Genomic DNA, 14,496 nt, shown 5'->3' on the forward strand with positions numbered 1-14,496 from the left:
CGCCTACCAAATGCTACACGATCGCTGAGCTCGGCTACACAATTGCTGAGTAACAAAATGCTATATAATCGCCTACCCAATGCTATACGATCGCTTACCAAATGCTACACGATCGCTGAGCTCAGCTTCACGATCGCATAGCTCTGCTACACGATTGTTGAGTAACAAAATGCTATACGCTCGCCTACCCAATGCTATACGATCACCTACCAAATGTTACACGATCGCTTAACTCTGCTACACAATTCCTGAGTAACAAAATGCTATATGATCGCTTACCCAATTCTATATGATCGCCTACTAAATGCTATACGATCGCCTACCAAATTGGAGGCCAATCAAATATCCGAAATATTCCGTCAACCTCTGGTTTTTTAACCCTTTTACTTGACATGAAAAAAATGTCAAGTAAGAGCTTCTTATACTTGACATGTGAAACGTGTCAAGTAAGACCTCATATTACTTGACACGAAAATCATGTCAAGTAAAGGTTCGCGTGAAAATATCCGAAATATTTCGTCAATCTTCGCTTTTTTTAACCCTTTTACTTGACACGAAAAAAATGTCAAGTAAGGAATTCTTATACTTGACACGTGAAACGTGTCAAGTAATACCTTATATTACTTGACACATTCGTTTCAAGTAAAGGTTTATGTGAAAATATCCGAAATATTCCGTCAATCTCCACTTTTTTAACCCTTTTACTTGACATTTTTTTTTGTCCATAATCATATTACTTGACGTTTTTTCCACAGAAACGTCAAGTAATTAAAAACTACAAGTTTCAAGTAATTGAGTTTAATTGGATCTATAAACGTATCAAAATCTGAGCAACAATCTAATTTTTTCGTTAAATATTTGTACCCGAATTGATGAACAACCACTACCAATATTAGTGTTTATTAATGTTGAATATAAATGGGGCGTGGCCAAGTGGTAAGGCAACGGGTTTTCACGTGTAGACATGCAAGTGGGGGTGTCCTATACAAAGAGTTTGTATAAGACCGAACCACAAAATGACTAGACTCTGTATATAACGCCATTGATACTAGAGACTTACATCTCACCTAAACGACCGTAGGTGACACGACCTCAATCCTTAGTGTTTGGGAACTTCTACCTTTGAGGGTGGTCCTTTGATTAGTATGGGTGAGAATGGGAAGATTGCCAACTCAACATGCCTACCTTTTTAGAGACTTGTCTGATCTGAGAGCTGGAAACTCAATCCATAAGATGGAATTCACTCATTTCCCGAAGTAGAAATAAGTAGAGATATCGCTCCCTTAAGGATTGATTTTAGGGCTTGAACATAGTGGCCACAACTTCTCTTTGGAAGAGGGGACACAGTCATAGTAGGACTATGACTTATGTTCATTAGAGGGATCAGTGGTACTTAAGAAGTTAGATGTAACTACAGGGGTGTAACGGTTATTGGCCCAACTATACTTACGAGCGATCTGTGAAGGGTTGTCGCACTGCTGATTGGTTAAGATGGACACATAATATATATATGGTAAGTAGAGCTCTGTTATCGATATTTAGTGGAATGCTTGGTAGTTAACGGATGGTGAATCCTATGACTAAAGAGTTTATTCAGTTATTCACGTATCGTTGGAGCTTCGAGCTACAGGTTCATAAGGTCCCCTTGGTAGATCAATGGATTCAGTTGAGGATCAGTTCTTGGTGTTGATTTGAAATGTTCAAATTAACAACGAGGTAATTCGATTATATATGATATGATCGCTATGATGTATGAGATACATTTAGTGGAGGATTAATGTAAATGAGATTTATATTAAGTGCCATGGAATAGAAAAAAAAGCTATGGTTTATATGTTTCATGAGATGAAATATTAAAACTATAAGTTATAAATATAGTATGATAAGTTGGTTATCATTTATATATATAATAATATTTTATTTATTGGATAATTAAATCTTTTTCTCTAATAACCAATTGAGTGAGAGGTTATTGGTGGTTTTATTGTAACCGTGAGATAAAAGGAAAATTGTTTTCCTAATTTTAGTAATATTGAATTTGTGATTTTTCTCTCAGAAAATAAGTTGTCAAGTAAATATGATTTACTAAGCGACAACTTGACAAAAGTAAACGATCGTGTAGTGTTTGTAGGCGATAGACACGCTGCTAAGCGATGAGCTAAATGATCATTTTGCTTTTGCTAGATGATCGCTTAGCTTTTGCTAAATGATTGGGCATCAACCTATACGATAGGTTTAGTCATCTCCCACTTGCTTAATCGTTTGCACGATTGATGTTTCCTTAATTCTTCTGTCTCAATCCAAGTCAACACAGAACCCAAACTCTGGATTCTTATATCGAGAATACCAAGGTAGCCTTCTTGGTGGCGTCATACTCAATTCAAAACCGTCGAGGTTCTGTGGAGGCCATTCGTGTTGTTGGTGTGTTCGTGACCGAGGCGATCGCTGAGAACCAGTGTGCGGTGTTCATGTTGTGTAGCGGTCGTGTTGTTCGAGCGTTCGTGAGCAAGAAGCGTGGAGACGAGTTGAAAAATGTTTGTAGCATTTCTCCTTGTTCATTTGTATTTTCATGTTGTACTGTATTGATTGCATAATTGCATGTTTTTGTTTTGACTTTAATTGTAATGTTCATACATGATTGTAATTTTGAATGATCTTTTCCTCTGCTCATAGAAATCCTCGTGGTCGATTTTCTTCAATTTTTCACTCATGTTTCTCCATTAATACTCATGCAGTGAGGCTCATGTTTGGCCTTGAGGCACTCTGGGAGCATCCCCCTTCGGATGGTATTTGCATGGGTCAATATCAAGGTGAATGGAGAGAGTATTTATAGTAAGTGGGAGAGGGATGTGTGTCAACATATCTTATGGTCTCTTTCATTGATTTGCATTGTGATACCTTCTTGCACGGCCTCGAGCGATCCTGGGAACTTCCCTTTTTGGATGGTTTGTGCAGTTGGTCAATATCAAGGCGAACTTCAGAAATGGATAGAATCGCCTTAGTTTTTTCCGCAATAGGTTTTTCCCTTCGGTTGGCTCATTGGGGAGAAACTCTATGATCTAAAATGGAGGGTCATACTTACGGAAAATTATTAAGCAAGATAATGATTTATTGACTAAATAAATGATGACTGATTGCTATAGGAATAAGAGTTATTTTGGTGTAATGATTGGTTGAAAGAGTCTCAATTCAGTGAAGGGATAACTAACTACCTTTCGGTGGTTTTTGTCCTAAATCACTGAAGCGTCATTGCAAAATTAGATGTTAAATGGGGTTCATTTAGATTTTGCTAAAACTGATTGGATTTTTTTAAGAGTTATGCTAAAATCTAATGTAGATCAATGTGTTTGTTATTTCAGCAAATATGTCATATAGCGATTTTCCGTTAGTTGTCTTTTCTAGTTTGACTGATTTCAATTACACGGTATAGAAAGAATCTATTAAAACATTTTCGTGGTAAACGACTTCGAAATTGTCATAATTGAGGATTCTCCTTAAGTCCTAACCCTTGAGGTGTGGATGAAGGCTGGTTCGAAGGCCCGAGTTCCCATTTTAGCAATCATACCTGATGCGTTGGCCAAAAGGTTTGAGAACATGGTCATTGCACATGAAATCGAGTGATTGTTGAAGCTTAAATGAGTACGTATGGAATTATGAATACAATATAATCGTAGAAGCTTCAATTATCAAATTATGACCTAACCAATTAAAAAAAAATTGAGCTTCCTTTCTGATTTTTCTTCCTCGAATTTAAATTATCGAGTTATATTTTATCTAACTACTTTTCAAATTAATTATATTAAAAAAAAAAAAAGAAAACTTCTTAATTGTTCTCTCCAATTTTTATTTGAAATTATCTTTTATTATCAAATTTGATTTTATCTAACTAACTTTCAATTTGTTTAAATATCTGTTACAAATTCAATTGTATTTAAATATTTTTTTCACTATTTTATACATATTCTCATCGAATTATTTTGATCTTTTTTTCCTTCATATTTTCAATGTTTTAATGTGTGTGTCTGTGTAAATATATATTGTTACTAGATTCAATTTTATTTTATTTTATTTCATCTTTTTTCAATTTTCATGTATGTTTGTATCATATTTTATCTCACCTATATTATTATATTATTATATCGTTTTTAACTATTTGAAATACATCGTTGGTAATCACTATCTTAAAAAAGGTGTTTGTTCTTGACACATAAGTAAGTATTCAATTTATATATTACATCTTACTGATTTTCTCCACCGATATCGGTATGTTCTGATTATTAACTAATATATATTTACACATACAATGTAACAGTAATATGAAGCTGTGAGATTTAACTAATTTATATTACACACACAATGTAATTATAATGTGAACTTATGAGGTTTTAACCGTCGGTTATCGTGATTACTGATTATAACATTATATTGTATCTTGGTGATATTTTACCACCAATATCGGTGTATTATGGTAATTGAATAATATACATTTACACATACAACGTAATAGTAATATGAAACAATGAGATTTAACTAATCTACATTTACACAGACAATGTAATTGTACTGTAAAGTTATGAGTTTAAACATCCCGAGTTCTAGGTTATGTATCCCTTTAATTTTGTTATTATTATTATTATTATCGTCATCGTCGTCATCATTATTTAGCAATCTAAGTAAAATAAAATAACAAAAATCCTAAATGTCATATTATTCATCTCCTTCACTTAGATGTCCCCCAAATCTATCTCTCTCCTTCTCAATCTCATGTATGGTTCATCAACCCTTGCTTGAATTCCATCTCGTCTTGGCTAGCTTTTGACGACCACTCTCGTGAGGTTGCTGACCATAGTTGCTCGGACACCATGTTTTCTACTTTTGTTTCTACTTTAAACATTATTCCAACAATGATGTTTTGGGATTGGTAGAGTTTAATGTTTAGCTTTTAAGATCCTATGGGCAAACTAGTCACATAGAATGAAAATGATGAAACTTTTTACAACTGGTTTGGTATTCAATGCAATCCTATTTCCAATAGTCACATCGTTCTGAGATTGTAATTTTTCAAATATTCATTTACTAACAACAACTTCACTGGTACAATCAACTTTGCTCTTTCTCACCTTGGAGTAAGTCCATTAATGTGGACATCCATAAGTTTCTCACTACCCCGCCACATGGTCGTCGGCTTCTCTTGTATACATGTGTTTTTGTAGGCATCCGAAAGCGCTAAGGACCATATTGGGTGATTTTTAATTTTTGCTTCTGCAATGTTTAAATAGAATGTATTTATAGTTATAAAATGTTTAGATAGAGCATGTTCGTGGCATTCGAGTTGTTTTTTAAACCGTGTATCTTTGCATTATGGTTTGTACTTAATTTGAATGTTTTTAGGATAGTTTTATCATTTATTAATTAATTTTTTATATTTTTTTTGTTATTTTTATAATTTCGAAATCTTTTTACTATTTTTCTTAAATATAACTTTAAATTTTGCTATTTTTCTTCTCACGTAAATTTTATGGAACTCGTTAGTTTTTGTTAGTATGGAGTTGAATGCATGGGACTAACATGGAGTCTAAAATAGGAGCAACACCAGGGTTTGGAACAACAAAAAAAAAAAAAAAAAAAAAAAAATGATGAAAAGAATGAAGAGAAGAAGATAGATTTTCTTAAGTTAAGCCAGCCGCCATCGTTCACCCCGCGGTCGTCGCCGGCAATCGAAACACCGCTAGACGCCGTTCGCCGTCGCTCGAAGGATAGTTTTGGGTCTCTCTCCCTCTCTCTAGGGTCCGCTTCTCTCTCCTCCACTCACACTTCTTCTTTCACAGATCGAGCCGCCACGTCTCCCCCGACTGTTGATCACCGTAAACCGCAGCTGCTCTGGCGTCTCCACCCAGTCACTGTCGAGACCAACGGCAATGGGCATCTTCGTGACGGTTCGATGAGTTTTCTTGTTGGTTATTGTTACCCATGGCAATCTAACTCCAGTCTCAAGTTACCCACACTATTTTGATAGTAGATTCGAGAAGTTTGAGGAAGTTTAGCGTGCTGTCCAGCAATGTTTAAGGGCATTTGGCGACTTTTTCTGGTTAGTTTTGGGTTCCGGTCAGTTTCAAATCCATTATGGCTATGGTAGATTGAACTCTAACCTCTGATTTTATTGTGTTGAGATCGGGAAAATTCATTGAGGCCAAGGGACAAAATTTTTGGAGTTAAATCTATCTGGATAAGTATTCTAAGCACGCTGTTTTTCGGTTAATTTGACAACTTGTGTTTGGGCTCTTAGTATTGAAGAAACTAAATTAGAAAGTTTGTGCTATAACGAGGTTTTCATAAGCTCAAAGAGACACAGCTATTGGAATGCTTTAGTGCTCGCAACCAAGATGTTATAAGAAATGTTTGTTGATTGAGCAATGTAGTTTATGTGTTGACTACGAAAATTTATGAATGACCTTCATGACTAGTTGTATGTTTAGCATGACCAGAGTGTTAGAAATTATGTTGGCCCTCATGCATGGACAACGTTTTAATCAACTTCAAGAATCAAAGATTTTCTTAAGCTAAATTTACGAGTTAGGAAGGTGGATATTCCAAAGACTATCTTTGAGATCAGGTTTAATCGTTATGAGTATTTGGTGATATGTGTTAGACTCACCAATGCTCTGCAGTTTCTGGACTTTATGAACTGAGTTTTGGAAAAGCTTTCTAGATTCGTTTGTAACAGTGCCTAAAGAACTATATGACTTTGTAGTTGGAGGAAGTGGGAATAGAAGAGATAATAGAAAATAGTCATAATCAAGTGTGGGAAAGGCTGACAGAGTTAAGAGAGACATTCTGGTGGAGAAAAAAAGGACTCATTTTGACCTATATTTTACATACAGGAACTTTACGATAAGTTTTATTGCGTGGCCATTTGTTCTTAAAACCCTGGAAATTGTGTTCAAAATCTTCCTTAGAAGGCGATGAACTCGCAAGTAAACACATGCACACTCATTCTCTCTGATTCTATATTCTTTTATGAAACTTCATTTTAAGATGGCGAAGATTTATGTGGAAACTACTTGTTATATTTTGTAATTTTACTTAATGGTGAAAAATCAAATGCGACATCATGTTTAATTGAGGCCAATCTTTTTGCTTTTCCTTGTATTGTCTGATAAATCCAGCTTCAGTGATCCTGGAATTGTAAAGTTGATATGAAATTCAGAGTTTTGGATTATTTCAAGCACCGCTATTTACTATCTTCTAGGCAAGCATTTGTTTCCATATTGGTGAGCCAACCTCTAGAAGCTTGGCAAACATTAAAGGTTGCCACTTGTTCAACGGTGAGTGTCAAACAAGTTGAAAAGGAGGTGGGAGAAGGGGCTTTAGCACATGCCAATGACTTTACCGAAGTTTTCCGGAGATGGGGTTGTACTGATAATGATATTGCACAAATCTTTGCACGTGGGCCTTCTCTGCGCAGGAGTGACTTAAACCAACTACAGAATAAACTCCACCTGCTACAAGGCCTAGGGATCACATCTCCCGACCTTGTGAAGATCATTAATTGTCGTCCACGGTTCCTCAAATGTTGGATCAACAACAACTTCCATGAGCAGATTGAGTCTTTCTTGAAAATATTTGAATCTAAAGAAGTTCTTGTCAAAGCCATTGTAAGGAACCCCTCACTTTTGACTTATGATTTCCATAGTAGAGTCAAATCTGTAATCTCCCAGTATGAAGAAATGGGTCTTAGTAAAAAGGATTTGATTCTCATGCTTATATCTCGCCCCACATTGATTCCAAGGACTTCCTTTAATGATGAGAAGATGGAATACATACAAAAAACAGGGCTCTCACAGGGTGACAAGATGTTCAAATATGTTGTTACAATCATTGGTATCTCACGACTTGAAACGATCCGTCATAAAGTAGCCAATTTGGAAAAGTTTGGTTTCACAGAAGATGAGATATTTGCTTTGCTTGGGCGATCTCCCCTTATCTTGACTCTATCAGTCGATAAAGTGCAAAGGAACATGACTTTCATCTTGTGCACGTTGAAGTTACCTGCTAAAGTTATTCTCAACTATCCATTTCTGTTATATTTTAACCTGGATGCTGTCTTGAAGCCACGGGTGCATCTCCTAGGGAAGATGGAGGAAATGGGTCTCCATATGCAGATCAAAGGCCATCCACTGCTCAGGGCCCTTAGGATGACAGAGAAGAGATTCTTGAAGAAATTTATTTACAGTCAACCAAAAGATGTTGCTGATGAGTTGATGCAGTTCTATCAAATTGCAAAAGGCATTAAGCGTTTGGGAGAAACCTCAAGGAAGATCAGTTATAGGGGATTCCCTTTCTAAACCTCTCTCTTTTGACATTTTCAAGGTTAATCTAAGAGATATCTGGCTTGGAGGTTAGACCAAATTTATGACGCTATGTTTTGAATTGTAATTGATTCATTAACAAAATGATAATTTTTGTCATGTACAGCACTTCAGTTCCTGCATTGTTGTATCATTTGTCAGCAAGAATAAAGTTCAAAACCCATTTGCGTGAATACCTATTAGATTTGGAAATGTTTCTCAACTTATCCTGTTTGTGCTGTAGATTACCTGTTCTTTATTTGGAGGATGAGCTGAGAACATGTAACTTGTTGTCTTCTAATTGTCATTTATTAACATTGCATTCTCATAAGCTCAGGAAGATTATGGAGGTTAAATTGTGGGATTTTGATCGTTGTAGGAAGATTGGACAGAAGAACCAGTGAGGATTCTACCTTATCAAATATTAAGTAAAAAAAAAGCTTGTTTAGGATTTCATTTATATACATTTTTTATTTTTTACAGCAATTGAACAACAGCGAACTGCTTGGTTCCAATGCCAAGTTTGAAGTACATCTGCCACCAACTTCAGTAGGATTAAAGACGATGACTGAAAATGGCAGCTGACTCTAATGGCCACCAGGTAATTAATTGTTACGAGGCTTGATAGTATGAGTTCGTAGGTTCTTTCTTTTTTATATAAATAATTTTCCTACAAAACGGAAGAGCTAAAGTTCTATGATGAGTAGTCATTTACGAATTACAACCATCTCAAAATGGAAGGAGATTGCAGAATCACATGGTCTTTAGGAATCAAAAGGCCTAATTTCACGGGAAGATTTAAAATGTTTATTGAACTATAACTATTGATGTACGAAACTTCCATGATCTGTACTTCAAAATTTTGTCTTTGTGTTAACCAATATGATCGTCATACACTATATCATATTTTCTTTTGTTCTCACTCTATTTATCAATTATGGTGTTACACCAGTTTATTTTGCATGTACTGCTTTCTTTTCATAATTATTTGGCTTCTAGTGAAAAATAACACCATATTTTGCATGTACTGCTTGCTTTTCATAATTATCTGGCTTCTAGTAAAAAAATGCACCATACCTTGATTTTGGTGGGAGGTTTATAATTCTTTCTGCTGAGTTTGACATTTCCAGCTGCTACTGTTTGATCACCAGCTACTTCAATATGTTGAACTTTATGCACATTGCCGTTCTTATTCTCTTTTCACTTGGCGCAAGGGATACGCTATTAGAATGAATGAGAGCAGCCGTCCCATCTTTGCGATGGACCTTGTTTCTTTCTATCTACGGTTAGCAAGTACATTGTTTCTTTCTTTCTATCAATGTGGTCTGATTCGGACACCTTGCTTATTGATGTAGTCGATTCTAAGCATGTTTGGTTTTTGTTAAAGGATAAATGATGGGACAAAATAGCATGCTTAGTTCGATTATTCTGCCATGTGAGATTGCTATCTAAGTAAAAGATTGAGGCGTTTGAAGTTATGTGCATTATGCCAAAGCATATAAAACCCTTGAGAAAAATACGAGCAGTCAGAGAACGGTAGTAGAAAACTAACATCTCCACAATTTGTTGGCTTGACTATATTTTTTGTTTTATGTTTTATTGATATTTACTTTTTGAATAATACTATTGATTTAGTCCATTGCATAGCTGAATTGGTTGTTAAAATAATCGAAACTTATAAATTTTATTGAATTTCATAGTTATTTATATCTACATTTTCTTATTTCAACAAATTGCTGTCATGGCTTAAAGTATATGTTATAACATGTTAATATAGACATGTATTCCAACCACAGATCAAAATTGAGTGGTAGGCAAACACTATTTATTTATTTACTTATGAAAAAGGAATATACAAATCGACAATATAACTCCCTAATTTGAATTCAATGGTTTCAAAGATGTGATGATTTGCAAGGAAAAAAGAGCAAACATTGCTAACAATATTATACATATAAGAATAATTAAAAAAAATAGCATAAATTACTTCTGAAATAAAAAAAAGGACAAAAAATCATCGGAATTATGCAATTTTGCCTTGTATGTATGAGTGTCATGGAATCAGTGTTTGAGACGACTAACCATGCAATCTTGCTATCAAAGAGCACCAAGTAGCTTGTGTCTATTCAAGACACTTAGATACACGCCTTAGAGGTTTAGAGAGTGTTGGACAAGTGAGTGAGTTTGGAAGAATATTGAGAGGCTTTATTAAGGAATGATGTTGAGTGGGTTGACTATGTTGCCTATGTACAAATGAGGCCCCCTCTTGGGCTATTTATAGGTGCCCCAACTGACCTAGGCCCCCTCAAGGTCGGCCATGGAGGTTTCTAGACACTTCAAGGTGTCTTGGACATGTCCCTAGGCCATTCTAGACCCTTCTACATCTTTCCAAGTACATACATGAACATTCTAGACGCTCCTAGACTATTCTAGACCATTACGGAGTAATCTAGAGTATGTACAAGAGTGTTGATGTTGGGACGTTCTAGATGGTCCATGAGCCTTCTAGAGTTATCCGTGATGTTCTGGTGTTGTCTAGACCCTTCTAGAGCCTTTCGGGACTGTGTGGGGCTGTCTAGCACATGTTGGCACATTCTGGCACTGTCTAGGCCCTTCCAGCACTGGGTGGGGCTGTCCAGAGGCTTCCAGACATGCCTAGAGGCTTCTCGTGGGCGCTGGCATTGTCTCGTGGCTTCCATAAGCTTCTAGGGCCGTCTAGGACCGTCAGACGCCTTCCCGTGTCTTCCCGAAGCGACTGGGTCGTGGGCGCATACGCAGGGCCTGCCGCACGCTTGTGCCTGGGCGTCCGTCTGTGGGGCGCGTGGGCATGCATCTGCACGCGCATGCTTGCGGGCGCGCACAGGCATGCGCATCTGGAACTCGCGCACTTCGGACAAGGGTGTGTGCTTCGTCGCGCGTTTGTAAATTTCCTTGGCCTTGCCTCTCCCGAGCATGTGTGCGTGCTTGGCCACGCACAGCCTTGCGCACATGGGCATTGTCCTTGGCATCTCCTACGCTGTGGTGCCTTGCCACGCCCTTGTATGCCCCATCCTTGGCACGTGGGTGCCGCCCAAGACACTCATGTCATGTCGTGTTGCCTTGCCACACCCTCGTATTCTTTCACCCCAGCACGTGGGTGCCCTGACCAAGACACACCTATCAACCTTGCATGTCCTTTGGATGCCTTCTGATGAGTCTTGACTCCCTCTTGACCATGCTATTGGAGTCTCATGCCCCTTGGTGGCGCGATTTGAAGAACCGTTTTTGTGGGGCGTGACAATGAGTTTGACATTCACTTACATTAAAATGTTCATCAGATGGTAAAAATGATAAGCATTCCTTGTGTCATAGGTTTTTGCCGCTCTTATTGTCATTGCATATGATCCCACAAACAGAATCTTTTACCCTTTGTGATTGAAAAGGAAAAGGTTGAGTCAAAACTTGTGAATGGAGAAAGTTTGAAACATGTCGAATCTTTTGTCCTCACATGACCAATGCCTCCCGCCTTGTCCAATATTAGCTTGCTAATGACTGATGTGCTTGCATGTCTATGGTCATGGTTCGACAATGGTAAGGAGCATGAGTGAATGTTGGAATACTTTGAGACCATAAATATTTAACATCACTCCATTCTAATATTCCAGATGGTTGGGCACCCACAACCATAACATTCCGTCACACATTGACTTTTTTTATAGCACTCTAAGGATGTTTGGGGCATTGAGTTGAGTATTATAGTAAGTTATTAACATAGTTTGTGGGCTATAGTACTTTATAAGTTATAATTGTTTGTGTTTGGGGCAAGACTATTTTAGTTTGGGTAGGAAATAATAAACACTTGAACAAAGAGGGAAAGAGAGGATGCGTAAAGAATAGTAAACTCTATAACTCAAGAGTAAATACTATGATAAAGAAGGATTTAAAATTGTAATATTGTAGTTAATTGTATAACTATTATAATTAGAGTTCCAAATGTGGAGGGAGTCATGAAGTTGAGGGCTTAAACACTCCCTAATAGGTTTTCTACTCTAATTAATATTAATTTTGAAATATTTATGAAAAATCAAAGATAATATTGTAGTTTTTAAAAGAATAGATGTATTTTTAAGATAAAGTTATATTTTTTTATGTATATGATTTTAGCGATGATTTTCTGTTATCGGCGGTCATCTATCAACTCGCTTTTGTAGAACTTAGAAGGTATGCCTACGGTCGTCTACCAACATTTTTTTGTTGGGTTGGCATTCCACCAACACAGCTCGTGTGTAGAAGATTGAGTGGTTGAAAATTTTCATATATTGCATTCACAAGGTCGAGTGGGTAGAAACTCTGCCAACGCAACTTTAATCAACAAATACTAGCAACGGGACACCTTTCCTATATTGCATCAACGAGACAAAGGCCAAGGTTCCTTTTGTGTTGGAAGTTGAGGATGCCTTTTCTTATTGAAGCATTGGATGCACCAATGACCAAAATAGTTATCGCACCTACGCAAGGGCATAGGGCAATGACCCTTATTGCACTTACAAGAATGTGGCAGGGCAGCAGAAGGCGGTGGGAAAGTTGGTCATGGCAGTGCAACTAAAGTAGCAGAAGCAACTTGAGAAGCAGAAAAAAAAATCGTTCATCGTTCATGTAAAGCACAAAGAACAAAGTCTCTCAGATTTGAATGGAAGTAACTAAAAACATGAAGCAACATGTTAGAGCAATGCACAATTCCAATAGTGGTGGAGCCTCGGGATGACCTTGCTTATTGAAGCAATGGATGCACCTACAACCAAGATCGTCATTACACCTCTTACTCACTCTTACATAAGGACAGTGACTATCATTGCAATTTCTATTGCACCAATAAGATTCTAACAGACTAGTGCAAAGGGGTAGAGAAGTTAGACATGGCAGTACGATCAGAGCAGCCGCTTGAGAAGGGAGAAAAAGGAAAAAACAAAGAACAAAGTCTCTCAAACAGATTGAAACAGATTGGAATAAAGGTGACTAAACATATTAACCAATAGATTAGACCAATGCGTAACTCCAAATAGTGGCAGAGCCTCAAATGATCTTGCTTGTTGAAGCATTGGGTGCTCCTACAACCAAGATCATTATTGCACCCATTACCTGCTCTTACAAGGGTAGTGACCATTTTGCACTTTCTATTATACCACCAAGATTCTAGAGGACCAGCGGGAGGCGATAAAGAAGTCGGAAATGGCCGCACTGTTGGAACAGGCGAAAGAGCTTGAGAAGCCTGAAAAAAAATCATTCATGTAAAAAACAGAGAACAGACTCTCTCAAGCAAATTAGAGTGAGAGTAACTAAAAACATGAAGTAATAGTTTAGAACAATGCACAACTCTAAACGGTGGTAGATACAATTAACGTATATACATACATACGTATATATGTACATACCTAAATGTATACATATATATGTATTATGTTGTAAGATAAATTAGTAATTAGGAATATCCACAATTAATTTGTATTCTGATCAATATTAAATTGGTACCAAATTTGATATTACTTTAAGCCTCGTTTGGTAACTTGATATTACTTTAAACCTTGTTTGGTAACCATTTGGTTTTTTTGTTTTTGTTTTTGAAATTTAAGCCTATTTCATCTACATTTCTTACAATGATTTGCATCTTTCTTAATTACAATAATTGAATTCTTAGCTAAATTTCAAAAACAAAAACAACTTTTTGAAAGCTATTTTTTTTAGTTCTCAAAATATGGCTTGATTTTTAAACCATTGATGAAAAGTAGATAACAAAGGAAGAAATTTAGAGCTGAAGTGAAAGTAGTGGTCATAGACTTAATTTTAAAAAATAAAAATCAAAAATCAAAATGATTACCAAACGGGACCTAAATAAATTAATGTATAGAGGTCTTTTATTCATTTTTATTTTAATTTGTTAAAATTAGTATGTGAATCAACAAAATTTGAGTAGACCATAGAATTATAAATATTTAAATAATCATGTGGTATGATTGGATGAAACTGAAATTCTTAAAAATTAATATAAAATGACAAGTTCAAAGGTAAAATTTGATTTTCAAGTTATCTGAAGACATATTTACCATTGTTGGAAAAAAAGAGTTAGAGATTTACAAACTTAAATATTAATTTAAAAAAATTTAACCACAAT

The 14,496-nt window shown here is 36.3% G+C and overlaps 1 protein-coding gene across 5 annotated transcripts; it reads left to right on the forward strand.

The window, feature by feature from the left end:
* Positions 1–5,581: 5,581 nt before the first annotated feature.
* Positions 5,582–10,081, forward strand: LOC120073205 (Mitochondrial transcription termination factor family protein). 5 transcript variants are annotated; one of them, XR_016528080.1, is made up of 3 exons: positions 5,605–8,398; positions 8,593–8,748; positions 8,832–10,081. XR_016528080.1 is itself a non-coding variant. In XM_090311433.1 (2 exons), exon 2 carries the CDS (start codon positions 7,197–7,199, stop codon positions 8,343–8,345), a length of 1,149 nt encoding a protein of 382 aa, XP_090167559.1. In that variant the 5' UTR covers positions 5,582–6,088; positions 7,167–7,196; the 3' UTR covers positions 8,346–8,542. The 5 variants fall into 5 exon arrangements, 3 of the variants coding, with proteins under 3 accessions (XP_090167559.1, XP_090167561.1, XP_090167560.1); XR_016528081.1 differs by having other exon boundaries at positions 8,686–8,748; XM_090311433.1 differs by lacking the exons at positions 8,593–8,748; positions 8,832–10,081 and having other exon boundaries at positions 5,582–6,088; positions 7,167–8,542.
* The last annotated feature ends 4,415 nt before the right edge of the window (positions 10,082–14,496 follow it).

This window comes from Benincasa hispida, chromosome 3, assembly GCF_027475165.1.
Source record: "Benincasa hispida cultivar pf3 chromosome 3, pf3_genome.v1.1, whole genome shotgun sequence".
NCBI classification, from domain to species: Eukaryota; Viridiplantae; Streptophyta; class Magnoliopsida; order Cucurbitales; family Cucurbitaceae; genus Benincasa; species Benincasa hispida.